This window comes from Myotis myotis, unplaced genomic scaffold (genome assembly GCF_014108235.1).
Source record: "Myotis myotis isolate mMyoMyo1 unplaced genomic scaffold, mMyoMyo1.p scaffold_m19_p_2, whole genome shotgun sequence".
NCBI classification, from domain to species: Eukaryota; Metazoa; Chordata; class Mammalia; order Chiroptera; family Vespertilionidae; genus Myotis; species Myotis myotis.
In genome coordinates this window covers 18,311,987-18,330,589 of record NW_023416324.1, presented here as the reverse complement: position 1 = coordinate 18,330,589, position 18,603 = coordinate 18,311,987, and the positions used below count along the sequence as shown (strand labels likewise).

General features: G+C 38.0%; 1 protein-coding gene and 1 non-coding gene across 42 annotated transcripts in view; both read left to right on the top strand.

Moving 5' to 3' along the window:
- The window catches only part of PUM1 (pumilio RNA binding family member 1), a 131,304-nt gene that overhangs the window by 85,091 nt on the left and 27,610 nt on the right, over positions 1–18,603 (top strand). For 39 of the 41 annotated variants that reach the window (XM_036349988.1, XM_036350011.1, XM_036350015.1 and 36 more), the window contains 4 exons: positions 3,107–3,245; positions 4,773–4,916; positions 6,058–6,354; positions 7,411–7,647. In XM_036349988.1, coding sequence (XP_036205881.1) covers positions 3,107–3,245; positions 4,773–4,916; positions 6,058–6,354; positions 7,411–7,647 — 817 coding nt within the window. The remainder of the gene's footprint in view (positions 1–3,106; positions 3,246–4,772; positions 4,917–6,057; positions 6,355–7,410; positions 7,648–18,603) is intronic. The other 2 variants (XM_036349996.1, XM_036349995.1) reach the window with 1 other exon arrangement.
- On the top strand, positions 3,359–3,436 carry LOC118677942. The gene has a single exon (XR_004974647.1). It is a non-coding gene; the product is annotated as a small nucleolar RNA SNORD103/SNORD85 (small nucleolar RNA).

The window sequence follows — 18,603 nt, the reverse complement described above, 5'->3', positions numbered from 1 at the left end:
GATACAATTCTAGTACCAACTATGTTAGGGAATTTGTTGACAGAATGGGTGATCCCTATTAATGAGTTTGTTAATAGCTCCTCTTTGTAGGTAGCCTGTATTTGTTTATGAGATGCTCTTTATGTTTAAATGGCTGCCAAATACTTATAGATTTGAAAGACTGAAGTAATTACCATGTTTTAAATTGAGCTCTAATAAGTGAACAACAAAGATAGTAGTAATAAGTTCTTCCTATTGAAAGCTTTCTTTTTAAAGCTAAGCGCTCTACTTTTTTCCATAGATTATATGACTTCCCATCATAAGATTGAAGAAATAGAATTCGTGTGCCTAGAATCACACAAATATGAAGTTTCTAAGATTACAGAAGTCTGTTATTTCACAATTTTTGCTGTTTTTGACCATATTGTGATATTTGGAGTTACGTATAACCTGCAATCTGGTCTTTGTTCTACCACTAACTGGTTGTACGTAGGGCAGATTGCCTAACTTCTCTGAAGATAGGTAGTAAGCTTAACTCCTTGGATAGTGTTTTATAAATAGATTTTCAGACATTTTTAATGATTTTATTAGATGTTAAAATGTTACTTGTTAAATTTTATATATTTGTTTCCTTAAAACCCAGATTTGACGCCAATTGATAAAATACATGAATATTGGCAGCTGACTTAAGAACTATGTTTTTTCATCAAGGTACTACATAGATTTCTAAAGAGTGTACCAAAAGGAAACATGTTGCTCTCATTGATACAGGATTCAATAGTCAGGACTACCTCTGTTTTTCAGGCACCATGTCCATTTACCTGTCCCCTGACATTTCATACAACTCCTAACCAAACATAAGCCATGTTTATCATGCCCAACGAAAATGATGCTTGCATGATGTTTAATTAGTTCTCTAGTAGTTTTGAACTGTAACTATTTACCATATCTCTGTGCATGCTGCTTACTTTTTCTAGAGTGAAGCTCTTCGGGGTTAATGGTTAGGTATCTTGTAAGTCTTGCCCAAACACTTGCCTATGCAATCTTTTCTACATATGTAAATTGAAGTATTCCTTCTCCTATAAAGTTGGGTAGTTTCTTTAGGTCACAGCAGAAATAAATTGCCTAATATTTTGATAATAATTAGCTGTTGGTTACTGATTAGCTCCTGGGTAGTACATTAACTCATACTTTCAACAAATCTGTTAGATAAGCTATTACTCACTATTTTTACAGATAAGGAAATAATAGACTTAGGGTAATTGAAATGTCTTCTTTTCAGTATGGACAATATTGTTCACCTTATGGTTATTTAATAAATATTTAATTGATTGCTAGTGGTGTTTCTCTTAAATATTTTACCAAATGGTACCAAGAATAATCTGTACCCAGGCTCTTGACCACATGTCTAACTGTTAAAAACAGCAGAGTGATAGTGAAAGTGATCTGATAAGAACTTTGCATTTGAAAACATTGCAAAATGTATTGTTTTTAAACTTGGTAATTTTAGCTTTGATCTGTGGGTTTTGCATTTTTACCTGCTATAGTTTATAAATTTAGAGGAATAGATTCTTCAGAGTTATTCAGAGTAAAAATGGTTACCAGCATCTTGACACCTATGTGTCATTAATAAAAAAGTAGATCCAGGGTGGGACTCGAGCTGGGGGAGGGGGAGGTAAGAGATCAACCAAAGGACTTGTATGTATGCATATAAGCATAATCAATGGACGCAGACAGTAGGTGAGGGCATTTGCTGGGGGGTGGGAGCAGCCGGGGAGAGGTCAATGGGGGAAAAAGGAGACATCTGTAATACTTTAAACAATAAAGATTTTAAATTTAAAAATAAAAAATATAAAAAAGTAGATCCTTTATTACAGTGGCAGAACTGGTATTCTGCACCGAAAGGACAGTGTTCTTGACTAATGTTCATCTCCATTTAGATTGTTGTATGTTTGTGGAATTTATGAGAGGAAAAATAGAAATGATCAGGTCAGAAGCCTCTTAAACCTGGTGAACTCATTTGGATGTTTTAACTTAATTTGTTCATGTTTATATAAATCCTCTCACCCACTACATCATATTCTTTTCCTCTTCACTCACTTTTTGTCAGCTAGTGACACTTTATTATAGAGTTACTGTTTATTTCATTCACAGAATAAAAGCTCCAAGAGGGCAGAGGTTTTGTTTGTTTTATTCTTTGCTTTATTCTTGGTATAGGCCAAGTAGTAGGCATTACAAGTATTTGATTAATTATTGAATCATCACTTTATAGGTTTTGGCTGCTTTGTAAAGATAATAAATATGTTTAACCAGTTAACTGCCACGCATCCAAAACGCCATGATATTTTGAATTTAATTTAAAAAACCAATTTGCAGTGAGTATTATAAAGATAAATATATGATAATTCAGGTGTTCTTGAATATTTTCAGTTGAAAATTCTCACAAAAAATGATTTGAAAGTTGGTCAGGGCTGCCACTTAGGGAAAACATTTTTTTGTTTTTAGAGACGTGTATGTCGTGTAGGGAAGGTCCGCCACTTGCACCTACAGATGCTTATGGCATACAGTGGGTTAAATTTAAGTAGAATGAATTTCACCATATGAAATGTTAACTGACTTTTTATGCTAACAGCCATGCGATGTAATACCAATATAGGAAAAATGTTTTTATAACTATCAGTTCTTAGACCCATCACAGACAACAGTATGGTAGTTACCAGAGAGAACCGGAGAGGGCATAGTAAAGGGTAAAGGGGTTCAAATACATGGTCACTTTGGGCGGTGGGCATTACAAATGATATATCATAGAATTAAACACTTGAAACTATATAACTTTATTAACCAACTAGAGGCCTGGTACATGAATTCAGGCACGGGTGGGGTCTGGCCAGCTCGCCCAAATCGCCGGGGTGGGGTGGGGTGGGGTGGGGTGGTGGTTGGCTAGCTGGCCCCGCCCCCTGGTCGAACTCCGGATAGAGAGGACCATTTGCATCTTAGCCTTTTATTATATAGGATATCATCCCAAGAAATTTAATTTAAAAAAAAAAAGTGTAGCCAACTTAAGCATGTAGTGGGTCTTAGACATATCGAATGAGAAAAAAGTGGTTGATTTCTTTCTCTCTCTCAGGTTCTCCGTGGAGGAGCCAGCCAGCGTCCTTTGACTCCAAATCAGAATCAACAGGGACAGCAAACAGATCCACTAGTGGCAGCTGCAGCAGTGAATTCTGCCCTTGCTTTTGGACAAGGACTGGCTGCAGGCATGCCAGGTGAGGCTGCATTTTGTTCCTAATACTTTGAGGAAAAATAAAGTCTGCTTGTTGGGAGAGATTCAGAGAATAAGCAGTGCTTTTAGCTTGCTTAGGTTTGTCATGATTTGGTGACTGGCAAGGATGACATATACTTGCCCTCACTTAGACCACAGTTCGTTGATGAGAGCACCTAATTGTTCTGAGCCAGTCTTAATGTCAGTTGATGGACATATGCACATCTCCACATATTGCTTAGATTATGTTGTTTTCATTGGTGTTGATCTATTTCCCCTTTCAGGATTAGGTTTAGAAGGAGTGCCCTGGCCACTTTAACATTACTCCAAGCCTGTAGTCGTTATGATGATGATTTGTTTTTTCAAAATATGTTTTTATTGATTTCAGAGAGGAAGGGAGAGGGGCAGAGAGATAGAAACATCAGTGATGAGAAAGCATCATTGATCGGCTGCTTGTTTCATGCCTCCCACTGGGGACCGAGCCTGCCACCCAGAATTCCTTGATCAGAATCGAACTAGGGACCCTTCAGTCCATGGCTGACACTCTATCCACTGAGCAACACTGGCTAGGGTTATGATGATGTTTTTGAACAGCATTATTAGGAAGAAATTCATGATATTTCTTGATTGTGTTTAGGATTTCTTCTGAACCAGTACAAAGATGATTTGTAGCTGCCTACCCATGGTTGATATCTATATATATATTGAATATATGTAGCTCACTGTCACCTGGTCCTATTCTTTGCATGGATTGGATGTAGTTTGAGGTTCTTCCTTTGAAACAGGTTCTTACGAAATCTCAGCATAATTTTATGGATCCTTACTGAGCATGGAGTGTAGCCAAATTAAACTATTTCATTTATGATTTAGTGAGTAAATTTAACTTGTATTATTTGTTTTGTTAGTTACTAAGCATTTATGTATTAAGAAATCACCTATAATTTCTTATATACCTTAATAGGATTTGGAGATTCTATCTCATTAGGCATTAAAAGATCCTATTAATTGAAGCCTATCTAGGTTTTTCCTGCTAACTTGCAGCATATTTGTGCTTAGATTATTAAGTGGTATAGAAATACTGTGATTGTTGTAATCATTTGTTCCCTCTGTTATTTGTGTAGTCAGGAAAACATTAAAAAATTGTCAGTGAATGCTGGTTGGTGATAATCTTGGCTAGCACTTTGAAGAGTGTAGATATTCTCTGTTGTTCCAAATTCTCTTTCTAGCACCTAGTGGATGAAAAATAATGCTCCTCTTATTGTGCTAGATAGTATGCTGGATCTTTCACATTCATCTTTAGCTTAATCTTCACAAGAACTTTATAAAGACAGGTATTATCCTCATTTTACAAATGAGGAAATGGATAGCCCGAGATTTACGGTCATATAACTATCTAAGTGTTGATGCCAGCCTATACACCTAAGTCTGTCTGTCCCCAGAGCTGAGTTTGTGACTGTTTACCATATGCTGGTGCCCAGGAGACATTGTTAGTTTTATATGTACTTACAGTATGTTGCCTTTCTATTCCTAGGTTATCCGGTCTTGGCTCCTGCTGCTTACTATGACCAAACCGGTGCCCTTGTGGTGAATGCAGGAGCGAGAAATGGTCTTGGAGCTCCTGTACGACTTGTAGCTCCTGCCCCAGTCATCATTAGTTCCTCAGCTGCACAAGCAGGTGAGCTTACATCCAGGGTAAAAGGGTGATGAATGACATTCTTAAAATATGTTGAAATACACTTTATTTGACAGTTCTCAATATAGCATTTCTACCCTGTGATATTTGAAAGAGAATCAGAAGCAAAAAATGGCATCGATAGATTCTGATTTTGTGGCATGTACCAGTTAGTGAAGAGCAAGGACTCATTTCACTGCAAACATAGGAAGTTAGATTAGTCATATAAAATGGCACTATTGGCAGAAGTCCAAGGCTAATTTCACAGAAATCCATGTCATTATCTTCAAATAATGTAGATTTTTCGTGTCTCCCCCCCCCCCCCCAAAAAAAAAAAAAAAAACACAACAAAAACCGGGGGCAAGGATGGAGAAGGCGGGAGATGAGTAGAGAGACATGACAACAATAGGTTTTGGTGGGGGAGGGGAATAAGTTTTTATTTTAAGATATATATACTTAATTAGGAATAATAGTGGGAAAATCTAGAAGAGAAGCAACATGCTTAAATGTCTTACGAATTTGAGGGACTTTAGCATATGGATGACATTAGTTCTAGAAATACAGGTGTTGTTTTTTGTTGTTGTTTTAAATCCTTACCTGAGGATATTTTTTCCATTACTTTTAGAGAGAATGGAAGGGAGAGGGAGAGACACAGAGAAACATTGATGTGAGAGAGACACATCGATTGGTTGCTTCCCACATGCCCCCGACCAGAGCTGGGAGCCTTCAACTGAGTTACGTACCCTTGACTGTAATCGAACCCGGGACCCTTTAGTCCGCAGGCTGACACTATCCACTGAGCCAAACAGGCTAGGGCTAGAAAAATGTTTTTACCATAGATATTTGTGAAATGAACTTTTGGGAAGTAGATATATTTAAAATGGATATATTTGACATTGTACCTATTTTAAACTAGACTCTTTAAAGCCACAACATACTGAACTTGCAACGGTGCTATTTTGAAAGTAGAAATAGAAAATAAGAGTTTCAAATGAAGGGATCAAAGATCTGTATAGCTTTTTATAAGGTTTGTGTCTACTTTGAATACAGTAGAATTAAAAGATTTTCAAAAAAGGATAACAATGTAATTTGGAAATGTGGCCAATCCCTTTTATAGCTATATGATTTGCTTTCTTCTTTATAGCTGTTGCAGCGGCCGCAGCTTCAGCAAATGGAGCAGCCGGTGGTCTTGCTGGAACAACAAATGGACCATTTCGCCCTTTAGGAACCCAACAGCCTCAGCCCCAGCCCCAGCAGCAGCCCAATAACAGCCTGGCATCCAGCTCTTTCTATGGCAACAACTCTCTGAGCAGCAATTCCCAGAGCACCTCCCTCTTCTCCCAGGGCTCTGCCCAGCCTGCCAACACATCCTTGGGATTTGGAAGTAGCAATTCTCTCGGCGCCACCCTGGGATCAGCCCTTGGAGGGTTTGGAACAGCAGGTAGAAATCAGACTGATGTGCTTTAAAACTTATAATTACTTTTACAATCTTTATGGAACACTGACGATGCATGGAAACCTGGACAGATTCCACAGGCAGACCTGGACTGAGCCCCGTGGGATTCCAGCCATCCCACATATCTTTGAGATGATGTACTATTAAAATCAAGATTTACATTTGGGGCCTATTTCAGGTTTATGCTTGTGTTGCTACTTATATTTCATAAACGATTTGTTATAGGAATTAGGAAAGCAGGGGAGATTTTTACTGGCACTGGGGAGAGCGTGGAGGGAAGCATAGAAATGTGGATGTTAAAAACAGGCGGGACGACTTACCAAAGATCACAGAGTAGTGGACTGTACAATCTGCAAACCTTAAGGAGTAATGAGTTTTCTGCAGTCTTTTGAGAAGAATGGAAAAGTGGAAGGAAATTAGATCAGTATATTTTTAATGCTTTATGGGAGAAGAAAAATCAGGAAAGTAGTAAGGTAAACAGTGGGATAATACAGTGTTTGTAAAACAATGTGATGTGGACACAGAAGGGCACATTTGCAAGAAGGTATCTTAAATTGGAATTGGAGTCTAGTAATAACTCTTGATTGAATGAACCCATGGAGAAAACAGGCTTTCATATATAAATCTGGTGTATGGGGCAATGTCCCATTTACAAATATGTTTTCTGTACTCCATTTTTCCTACTAGAACCTTTGGGTTGATGAAAGGCATTCTTTTTAGCCCATTTTCTTTCACCTTTTCCATAGCTTATGTGGCCGTCTGTCAGCTTTTTAACCCACCCCACCCCATAATTTATGACACAAAAGGAAGGTAAATTTAGCATATGTGTGATGGTTTGAACAAAAGTTTCATGTTAAACTGAGCCATGTCCTCTTTATTACCTTACCTGCCCACAGAACTGCCACATGAACAGTTAGGCTGTCTCTGCTGACAAATTTGCGGTGGTAGGGAGTCTGGATCAAAGTGTTAGGAACAGGTCACTGGGCTTGTTCTTCAAGGAACAGGCCTGTTCTTATCTGCATTGTTTTAATTCCATTTTAGTTGCAAACTCCAACACTGGCAGTGGCTCCCGCCGTGACTCCCTGACTGGCAGCAGTGACCTTTATAAGAGGACATCGAGCAGCTTGACCCCCATTGGACACAGTTTTTATAACGGCCTTAGCTTTTCCTCCTCTCCTGGACCCGTGGGCATGCCTCTCCCTAGTCAGGGACCAGGACATTCACAGACACCACCTCCTTCCCTCTCTTCACATGGATCCTCTTCAAGCTTAAACCTGGGTAAGAACCATTACTCTAACACCACCTTAAACTCGAGAAATCTCTTGCCACCGATGCCATTAGAAATACTTTGCATAAGCAAAGCACAATCCCTTTATTCTGGAAATGTCCTGGGTGTTCTGTGCCTTCCTTGAGTACCTCATGTTATTTAGGCTGTACCTAGATGGCATAGCAGTTATGGATATATTAAAGTTTGGGTGTAGCCCCTATATTTTCACTTTAGTACAAACATTGTGTTCTCTGGCTGCATGTGAGAATCTTTCATTATAAACACAGTCCAGATTCATTTTAAGTAAAACTGGAAAACAGAAGAAGAATGTATTCACCTAGTATTACCACTTAAATATCACCATGATTATTATTTTGCCTTATTTTTCAGACTTCCCCCTCCCCCATGTATACATTTAATATCTTTTGCACATACAGCATTTTATTTTAAAAAGTTTGCCAGATTCTTTTTTTTTTTTTAAGGCATTTTCTTTTTTATTGATTTCAGAGAGGAAGGGGGAGAGGGAGAGAGAGAGATAGAAACATCAATGATGAGAATAATTGATCGGCTGCTTCCTGCACGCCCCCTACTGGGGATCAAGTCCACAACTTGGGCATGTGCCCTTGACCGGAATCGAACCCAGGACCCTTCGGTCCCCAGGCCAATGCTCTACCCACTGAGCCAAACTGGCTAGGTCTGCCAATATATTTGTATATATTTTCTTAAACTATATAGCATGCTAATGAGTATAGATCTATATTTCCCAATTCTATGTTTTGGTGGTTAAATGTATGGGATTTTTAAATGTTACTATGTAGATCCTAGAAAATGAGGAGGATAAAGAGGCTCCTTAATCAGCAAGCTGTAAGAATGTAGAGGCACTTTTATTATCACGTTAGAGGACAAATTTCTAAGTCTTTGAAGAGATACGAAATGGTTTACTACTCCCTTCTCCCAGTTACTTGTCAGGTTTGGATTTTGAAGTACCGATTTATTTCTTAGATGAGGAAAGTTCAGGCATAGACTTGGAGTAACCACATAATTTACCATGCAGCCCAGGACACTTTTGACACTGAATTGGGGGTTCTGTTAATTGTTATTCTGTGAAGATATGCCTAAATATGGACTGTCCCTATCCTCCTATATAATAAAACCCAAATATGCAAATCTACTGAGTGGCAGAATGACCAGTTGCTTGGCACGCACTGACCACCAGGGGCAGATGCTCAATGCAGGAACTGCCCCCTGGTGGTCAGTGTGCTCCCAAAGGGGGAGCACTGCTCAGCCAGAAGCTGGGCTCACAGCTGGTGAGCACAGTGGTAGTGGTGGGAGCCTCTCCCGCCTGCAGCGGTAAGGAGTGAGGGGTCCTAGATTGCCAGAGCCCAGAACTGTGAGAGGGATGTTCTGACTGCTGGCTTAGGCCTGATCCCGGACTGTGAGAGGGCACAGGCCAGGCTGAGGGTATACACACACACCCTCCTCTCCCTGCCTCTTCCATAGTGCACGAATTTCATGCACCGGGCCTCTAGTTTAAAATAAAATTAAAAAAACACACAACTCATCCAGTTTACATGGACTTTTTTTTTTTAAAACTATGTTCTTACTGATTTCAGAGAGAGGAAGGGAAAGGGAGAGGACAGAAATATCAATGATGAGAAAGAATCACCAGTCGGCTGCTTCCTGCAGGCGAGCTCACAACCTGGGCATGTGCCCTGACCAGGAATTGAACCGTGGTCTCCTGGCTCATGGGTCAACACTCAACCACTAAGCCACACTAGCAGGGCTTTTTTCACTTTTTAACTAGGAAGATTAAAAATGGCTTTATGGACTCATTTCTGAGTCCATAAAGCCATTTTTAATCTTCCTAGTTAAAATGGCTTTATGGACTCAGAAATGAGGATAGGCTATAAACGAATAGTATGCTTTCATTTGGAAAGACAAATACTTGGAAATTATTTATAAAAATATAAAAGACTTGAAGAAGGGGATAATAGTTATTATTCTAGAATTAATGCTATTTCTGAGTTTGAGAGATGAGTTTTGAGGCAACATTATCTATCCAAATAAGTACATATACATTTGTGCGTGCACACTTGTGTGTGTGTGTGTGTGTGTGTGTGTGTGTGCGCGCGCGCGCTAAAATTTTATAAGTTAAGAACTATGTAGTTATAGAACTCATTGTCTCAGGTTATATTAGGAAAGTTGTAGGGACATTTCAGATTGCTAAATCCATATTGGATAATAGCTAAGGGATATGGGTTTATTGTATAACAGTGTTTTCTAGTGACAGAATGCCTGGCTTTAAAGACTCAGGATTAATGCAAAATTATAAGGGATAGATGAAAGTGCCATTTTAGTGTGTAGACGGAAGGAACTAACATTTATTGAGTAGTTATTACCTGACACTACTAATGGTTTTAGCTGCTGTACATGTAACTCTGGAAGGTATTATGCCTATGATACAGAAGTCGGGAAACTGACCTAAATATCATGCCTAGGTCTCATATCCGAACAGAGTTAGTATCAAACCTTTTGATTTCAAAGCAGCAATTATCATTGTATATCCTATCACATGATGTCCCAGGATATATTTTAAACCAGTGCATTATCAGATGCAGTAATCTTACCTTTTAATTTCTTGGTTTAAACATTTAAACTGTGTCGGCTCTTATTGAGTACTAAACGAACTAAATCTGTGAGGTCAGATGGTCTCTGTAGTGAATATTCAACTCTGCTGTTGAAAATAAAACTTTATTTACCAAAATAGGTAGCAGGCCAGATTTGTCCTGTGGGCTGAAGCTTGTCAACCCCTGAACTAAATGCTGTGGCTCTTGAGTGTTTGAAAATGGAGCTGGAAATAATACTTGCATGCATGGTGCCTTTTCTCTTTCCAATATATTAGCAGTTTAATGAAATACTGCCTTATTCTTAATTCATGTTCCTCTTGTGAAGTAGGAAATAATTATTAGGCGAGTTATTTCTTAATGAATCTTGCTTTCTGCCTAGATTTATTTTTAACATATCATCTCCTTTAAAAAGTGTACCTTGTTTAAGCAATTTGGTTGTATGTATTTGCATTGGACTTGAATTGCTGCATATACTACAAAATCATACACATCGTTCTTGAGGAACTTAACATCTTGATTGGCTAGAGCTTTGCCTTAACTCGGTCTCCTTTAGAAAAGGGTTCTTGTATGCTTTAGTCTTACTATATGAGGTGTGGTACTTGGTTTATAGCAGTACCTATACAAAGACCCTAAAGACATCTTGGTGTAAGAAACAGCATTTCTTTACCATATGTATATTGGTCCACACCTCAATATAGCTTCTACTATTAATACTACATCACTGCTGCCACCAGCCATCAATTCTTCAATCACTAACAACTATCCTAAACATTTACTCATTGTATTCATTCAGTATATTAAATACTCAAAAGACTGTTCTATAGAGGGAAACTTAAACTCAGCATAGTTTCATGACTTTCATAAAACCACACAGCTAGTAAATGTTTGAATGCACATTTCAGCCTATATGTCTGTTCTCCCAGTGTGGATCTATTATCTGTGATACCATTTTCACACTTCTTCCCAGTGGTCAGACATAAGCTAGGATACTCAGAAAAATCAGTGCCTTGCTTATTTTTCTCTCATTATTGATTAAGCAATCACTTGTTGACTGCCTATTTAAGACTCTTTAATACTACTTTTCCCATTACCCATTACAGAAAGACCATACTTTTTAAAACAACTTAATGATTTATCTCACCATAAAATTATGTCATAACGTTCACTCATTTCAACTGTATAATTCAGTGATTTTAGTAACTTTCTGAATTATGCAACCATCATTACTGGTTTTAGACTATCTTCATCACCTCAGTAAGATTTCTCATGGCATTTTACAGTTAATCCCTGTTCATACCCTGCTAGTTCTGTTTTTAAATTTGCCTTTTCTGGACATTTCATAGAAATAGAAGCATACAATATGTGATCGCGTTTGTTTGGCTTCTGTACCTTCTCATGTTTTTGAGATTTCATGCTTGATATAATGTGTATCAGTAGTTTGTTACATTTTGTTGCTGACTCATCTTCAGTTTTATGCTATACCACATTTTGTCTAACCACTCACAATTGAAGGATGTTTGTTGGTTATGGTTTTTGGTTATTATAAATTATGCTGCTATGCCCAACCGGCATGGTTCCCGGTCAGGACACATGCCTGGGTTGTGGGCTCAATCCCCATTGGGGGAGGGGGGGGGGTATGCAGGAAGTAGCCGATCAGTGATTCTCATCATTGGTGTTTCTATCTTTCTCTCCCTCTCCCTTCCTCTCTAAAATCAATAAAGAATAGTTTATGGTGCTATGAACATTTGTATGCAAGTCTTTCTGTGAGTGAACGCTTGCTTTCATTTCTCTGGGAGTAGGATTGCTGATACGTATGTTGTTTTTTTAAGTTAAACTTTTAAAGAAACTGCCGACCTGTTTTCCAAGTTAGTGTACCAGTTTACATTCCCACCACCAATGTGTGAGGATTTCATTTTCTCTGCACCGTCACCAACATTTGTTCTTATTTGTCTTATTTAATATAGCTGTTCTAGTGATTATGAAATGGTATATCATTGTAGTTTTAATTTCCATTTCCCTAATGCAGTGATGGCGAACCTATGACACACGTGTCAGAGGTGACACGTGAACTCATTTTTTTGGTTGATTTTTCTTTGTTAAATGGCATTTAAATATATAAAATAAATATCAGAAATATAAATCTTTGTTTTATTATGGTTGCAAATATCAAAAAATTTCTATATGTGACACGGCACCAGAGTTAAGATAGGGTTTTTCAAAATGCTGACACACTGAGCTCAAAAGGTTCGCCATCACTGCCCTAATGACTAATAATGCTGAGTCTCTTTTCATGTGCTTATTAACAATTCATGTATCTTTGGTGAAATGTCTGCTCATATTTTTTGCCCATTTTTTGATTCAGGTTGTTTGTCTTATTATTGAGTTGTAAGAGTTCTTTATATATTCTGGATACAAGTTCTTCACCAGGTATATGTTTTGCATATTAAGTCTTTTGGTCTTTTGCTTGTCTTTTCATTTTTTAAATGGTGTCTTTGGAAGTGTAATAATTTAATTTTGATGAGGGCCAGTTTATCATGCTTTCTGGTATAGAAATCTTTGGCCAGCTCAATTTCTTAAAGATTTTCTTAATATGCTTTGTTCTAAAAGTTTTAGTATTTTAGTTCTTATAAACAAGTATATGATCCATTTTGAGTTACATTATGTGAGGTGATGGTTCATCGTTTTGCATACGACATTTTTCCCAGCAAAGTTTTGAAATGTTTGGTATACAGGTCTAACAAGCCTTTTTGTTAAATTCGTTCCTACATATCTTATTTTTTTGCTATCATGAGTGGAATTGTATTCTAGTTTTATTTTTAGATTTTTTTTCTGCTTGTTAATAGAAATACAATTGATTTTTGTATATTGATCTTGTATTCAACAAATTTGCTGTACTTATTTATTCTAATAGTTTTGGGTGGTTTTCTGAGGATTTTCTATATATAGGTTCATGTCACCTGTGAATAAAGACAGATTTTCAATCTTGATGCCTTTTATTTCTTTTTCTTGCCTGATTTCACTAGCTGGAACCTCAGTACTGTGTTAAATAGAGTAGATGAGAACACACATACTTGCCTTGTTCCTAATCTTGGGGACAAAGTGTTCCTCTTTTGCTTTTAAGTATGATCATTGTGGTTTTTTCATAGATGCCTTTAACTAGGCTCAGTTCCATTCTGTTTAAGAGTTTTTTCATGAATGTGTTTTGGATTTTGTTGTGTTTTTTTTTTCTGTCTTTATTAATAATCATTTACTTTAAATCTATATGTGTATTTTGAAGGTGGGTTTCTTGTAGACAACATATAGGTGGAATGTGTTTTGTGATAACATTAATCTACTTTTCAGTTGGTGCATTTATACCATTGACATTAAAATAATTGGTATAGTTGGATTAATGTCTACCATATTTGTTACTGTTTTCTATTTGTTGGTTTTTGTTTTTTGTCCCTATGTTTGTCTTTCACACTTTTTCTGTCTTTTGTGGTTTGACTTAAGCTTTTATATGATTCTATTTTCTTTCTTAACATATTAGTTATACTTTATTTTTAAAAACTTAAACATTTCTTATTTATTGACTGATTTTTAGGGAGAGAGGAATCGTGGAGAGGAGAGAAACAGAAACATTGATTTATTGTTTCACTCATTTGTGCATCCATTAGTTGCTTCCTGTATGTGTCCTGACTACTAGGGATTTAACCTGCAACTTTGGCACATTGGGATGCCACTCCAACAAAATGAGCTACCCGGCCAGGGCTTAAACCTTTTTTTTAGTGGTTGCCCTAGAGTTTGTGTTATACATTCACAACTAATCCAGGTTCACTTTCAAATAAGACTAAACCACTTCACAAGTAGTGCAAATATCTTATAATATGAAACCAACCCTAGTTCCTCCATCCATTGTTGTCATTCATTTTACATAGATAAGCACATAAATGTGATATAAACATAGCATACATAATTGAACACATTGTCAATATTATTTTGAACAAACTTTTAGATCAATTCAGAATAAATTAAAGTTTTTATTTTTATGTCATTAAGTTTCATTGATGCTCTTCTTTTTTTTATATATATATAGATTGTAGTTTCTGACCTGTATTATTTTCCTTCTCTTTAAAAAACTTCTTTTGGCATTTTTTGTAAGGCACACCTAGTGTCAACACATTTCTTCAATATCTGTTTGTCTGAAAAAGCATTTCTTCACCTTTGAAGGATAATTTTGCAGGATACAGAAATCTAGATTGGTAGTATTTTTCACTATCAACACTTTATTTTTTATTATTGATTTTGTGAGAGACAGACATTGATTTGTTGTTCTACTTATTTATGCATTCATTGGCTGATTCTTGTATGTGCCCTGACCAGGAATCAAAATTACAACCTTCCTGTATCAGGGGCGGCCAGGGCTCTCCTCTCTGTTCTTGCTTGCATTTTTTTTCCTGAGGAGAAGTGAGATGTAATTTATTGTCATGTTTTCCTCCTCTCTGCCTTCTTTCAGGATTTTTTTTTGTCTTTTCTATATTTTGAAGATGATAAGCCTAGCTGTAGTTTTTCTGGCATTTATGCTGCTCAGTGTTCCCTGAGCTTCCTGGATCTGTGGTTTAGTATTTGACATTAATTTGGAGAGATTCTTAGTTGTTATTGTTTTAGATACTTCTGTTCCTTTTTCCTTTCTTGTCTTTCTGATATTCCCATAATGTATGTTCTAACTTTTGTAGTTGTCTCACAGTCTGTGGATATTCTGTACTTCTTAATTTTTTTTTAGTGTTTTTTTTTAATCTTTAAATTCTTTATTAGTTAATGAATTACAAATGTGTCCTCATTCCCCCCCATTAACACCCATCCTCTCCCTCCCACCCCCCACTCATGCTCTCATCCCCCTGTTGTCCATGTCCATTGGTTTGGCTTATATGCATGCATACAAGTCCTTTGGTTGATCTCTTCCCTTTACCCCCACCCTCCCCTACTTTCCCTCTGGGGATTAATAGTCTGATTGCTGTTTCTCTGTCTTTGGATCTGTCCCTGTTCATCAGTCTGTGTTGTTCTCTATAGTCCACAAATGAGTGAGATCATGTGGTATTTATCTTTCTCTGACTGGCTTATTTCGCTTAGCGTAGTGCTCTCCAGTTCCATCCAAGCTGTTGCAAAAGGCAAGAGTTCCTTCTTTTTTACTGCAGTGTAGTATTCCATTGTGTAGATGTACCACAGTTTTTTAATCCACTCATCTACTGATGGGCACTTAGGCTGTTTCCAAATCTTAGCTATGGTGAATTGTGCTGCTATGAATATAGGGGTGCATATATCCTTTCTGGCTTCTTGGGATATATTCCTAGAAGTGGGATCACTGGGTCAAATGGGAGTTCCATTTTTAGTTTTTTGAGGAAGCTCCATACTGTTCTCCACAGTGGCTGCACCAGTCTGCATTCCCACCAGCAGTGCAGAAGGGTTCCTTTTTCTCAGCATCCTCTCCAACACTTGTTTGTTGATTTGTTGATGATAGCCCTTCTGACAGGTGTGAGGTGATAGTCGTTTTGATTTGCATCTCTCTTATAATTAGTGACTTTGAGCATGTTTTTATATGTCTTTTGGCCCTCTGTATGTCCTCTTTCAAAAAGTGTCTATCTAGGTCCGTTGCCCATTTGTTGGTTGGATTGTTTATTTTCCTATTATTAAGTTTCATGAGTTCCTTGTAAATGTTGGAAGAAATTGAAGCAGTCATCAAAAAGCTCCCAGCAAACAAAAGCCCGGGGCCAGACAGACGGCTTCACAGGGGAGTTTTACCAAACATTCAAGGAAGAACTAAAACATATCCTCCTCAGACTATTCCAGAAAATTCAAGAAGAAGGAACACTTCCCAGCTCATTCTATGAAGCCAGCATCACCCTAATACCAAAACCAGATAGAGACAACACAGTGAAAGAGAATTATAGGCCAATATCCCTCATGCTCTCTTTCTTTTTTGGTTTTTGAGGATTTTATTGATATAACCTCCAACTCTTTCCTTATCTGTGTCCTGTCTGATGATAAACCCATCAAAGGCATTCTTCATTTTGTTTTTTATCTTCTAGCACTTCTTTTTGATTCTTTCTTAATCCCTTTTTCTGCTGACTTTGCCTACTTGTTCTATGCATACCGTCTACTTTATCTATTAGAGTCTTTAGTATATTAATTATAGTTGTTTTAAATTCCAGGTTTGGTAACTCCAATATCCTGGCCATGCATATTTCTGATGATTCTTTATCTTCAAATTGTGTTTTTTTGCCTTTTTTAAAAAAATATATTTTATTGATTTTTTTACAGAGAGGAAGGGAGAGGGATAGAGAGTTAGAAACATCGATGAGAGAGAAACATCAATCAGCTGCCTCCTGCACACCCCGAACTGGGGATGTGCCCGCAACCAAGGTACATGCCCTTGACCGGAATTGAACCTGGGACCTTTCAGTCTGCAGGCCGACACTCTATCCACTGAGCCAAACCGGTCAGGGCTTTTTTTGCCTTTTGGTATGATGCTTGCTTTTCTTTTCTTCTTCTTCTTCTTTTTTTTTTAATAGCCAGGCTTATTATACTGGATAAAAGGAATGGCTTTAAATTGGCTTTAGTACTGTGATGATGAGGTGTTAGGGAAGTCCTATGATTCATATCTCATTCGTTTAGTGAGCATATGCCTCTGGACTATCAACTTCACAAGTGTTTCTCTTTTTTTTAAATATTTTTTATTGATTCAGAGAGGAGAGATAGAAACATCAATGATGAGTGTCATTGATTGGCTGCCTCCTGCACGCCCCCTACTGGGGATCGAGCCCACAACCAGGCATATGCCCTTGACTGGAATTGAACCCAGGACCCTTCACTCCACAGGCTGACACTTTATCCACTGAGCTAAACCAGCCAGGGCACACAAGCGTTTTTTAGTGGCACGCCCCTACCCCCGTGGGGCAGGATGGTTTGTGTAGGCTGGAGTTACATGTTTCCCTTCCCAGATCAGTTAATCTCTGATCATAACCCTGCAGGTTAGGCTCTGGTTTACTAGTTTCTCCAGACGACAGGCTTTGTTAATTAAGGTTTAGTTCTCTGGCATATTTCAAAATTGTTTCTTTTCCCTTCAGTCTGCCAGAAGCCTGAGGAAAATTCTCTCTGATACTTATTGTGCACTTGTGCTCCCCATTCCCTATATAACTGGGCCCCCCCTGGAGTTAAAACTCTCAGAGTTGTCCACACTGAGCCTCTAGCAATTCGTCAGTTGCAGTGCAGGTGTTCCTATTCCGTACTGGTTCTGGTGGTGGTTTTGTGTAAGTTCCTGTTCTGGTAAGCTGTGGTATGACGTGTATTCGCCTCTCTTTCCAGTCTTGGGGGCAGTGGTTTGCTCTTGTTCTTCCTTCTTTTAAGGATCCAAGAAGAATTCCTGATTTTTCGGTCTGTTTAGCTTTATACTTGCTGTTAGGATGGAGTGGTGACTTCCAAGCTTCTTACATGTGAACTGGAAACCTGCATGTAGTAATTTAAACAAAGCATTTAAGCCCTTAATGCCTGTGGAATGTCAGAATACTGGGAAAACTTGATGAGATCACTAAGAGGCTCCTTTGGAGGCCCTGTATGAAATGTTTATTTTAAAATCGATTGCAAATTCAAACACTTTTAGGGGTCACCTCCAGGTGTATAGTAGTTTGGTTACAAGAATATGTAGATGTGTAATCCTTGGTGCCCTTGAAAAAACACATTTCTGCATATTCCCCGTCTAAAGGAGATACTTACTGATGGCCTACTATTTTCCAGTTACCTTTACATAAACAGTCAGGAAACTACATGTTAAACAAAAACCTACATTGGTTGAATATTTACAGAAAAATTAGTCGGCTCAAGCGAATATGCCTGTGACTGTGTCAGTTTGCTGATTATAATGTAGTACCTGGGAACATTTCTTTTCTTTTTTAGATTTGTTTACTTACTTTCTCAGTAACAAAAGTTGTATGTAGCCCTAGATGGTTTGGCTCAGTGGATAGAGCATCGTCCTGCGCACTAAAGGGTCCAGGTTTTGATTCCAGTCAAGGGCACATACCTCGGTTGCAGGCTCAGTCCCCGGCCCTGGTCTCCCTTGCCCTGGTCTGGGCACGTGCGGGAGGCAAACCAATCACTTACATCGATGTTTCTCTGTCTTTCCCCCTCCCTTCCACTCTCTCTAAAAATCAATGGAAAAATAGCCTGGGATGAGGATTAACAATAACAGAAAAGCTGTATGTACGTATGTTATGTGTGTATGTGGCTCTGTGTATGCAGCCTGGCATCCAAGGAGACCAGAACTCAAAATCAAAACCTCAGAACAAATTTATAAAACTTTACTGTAGA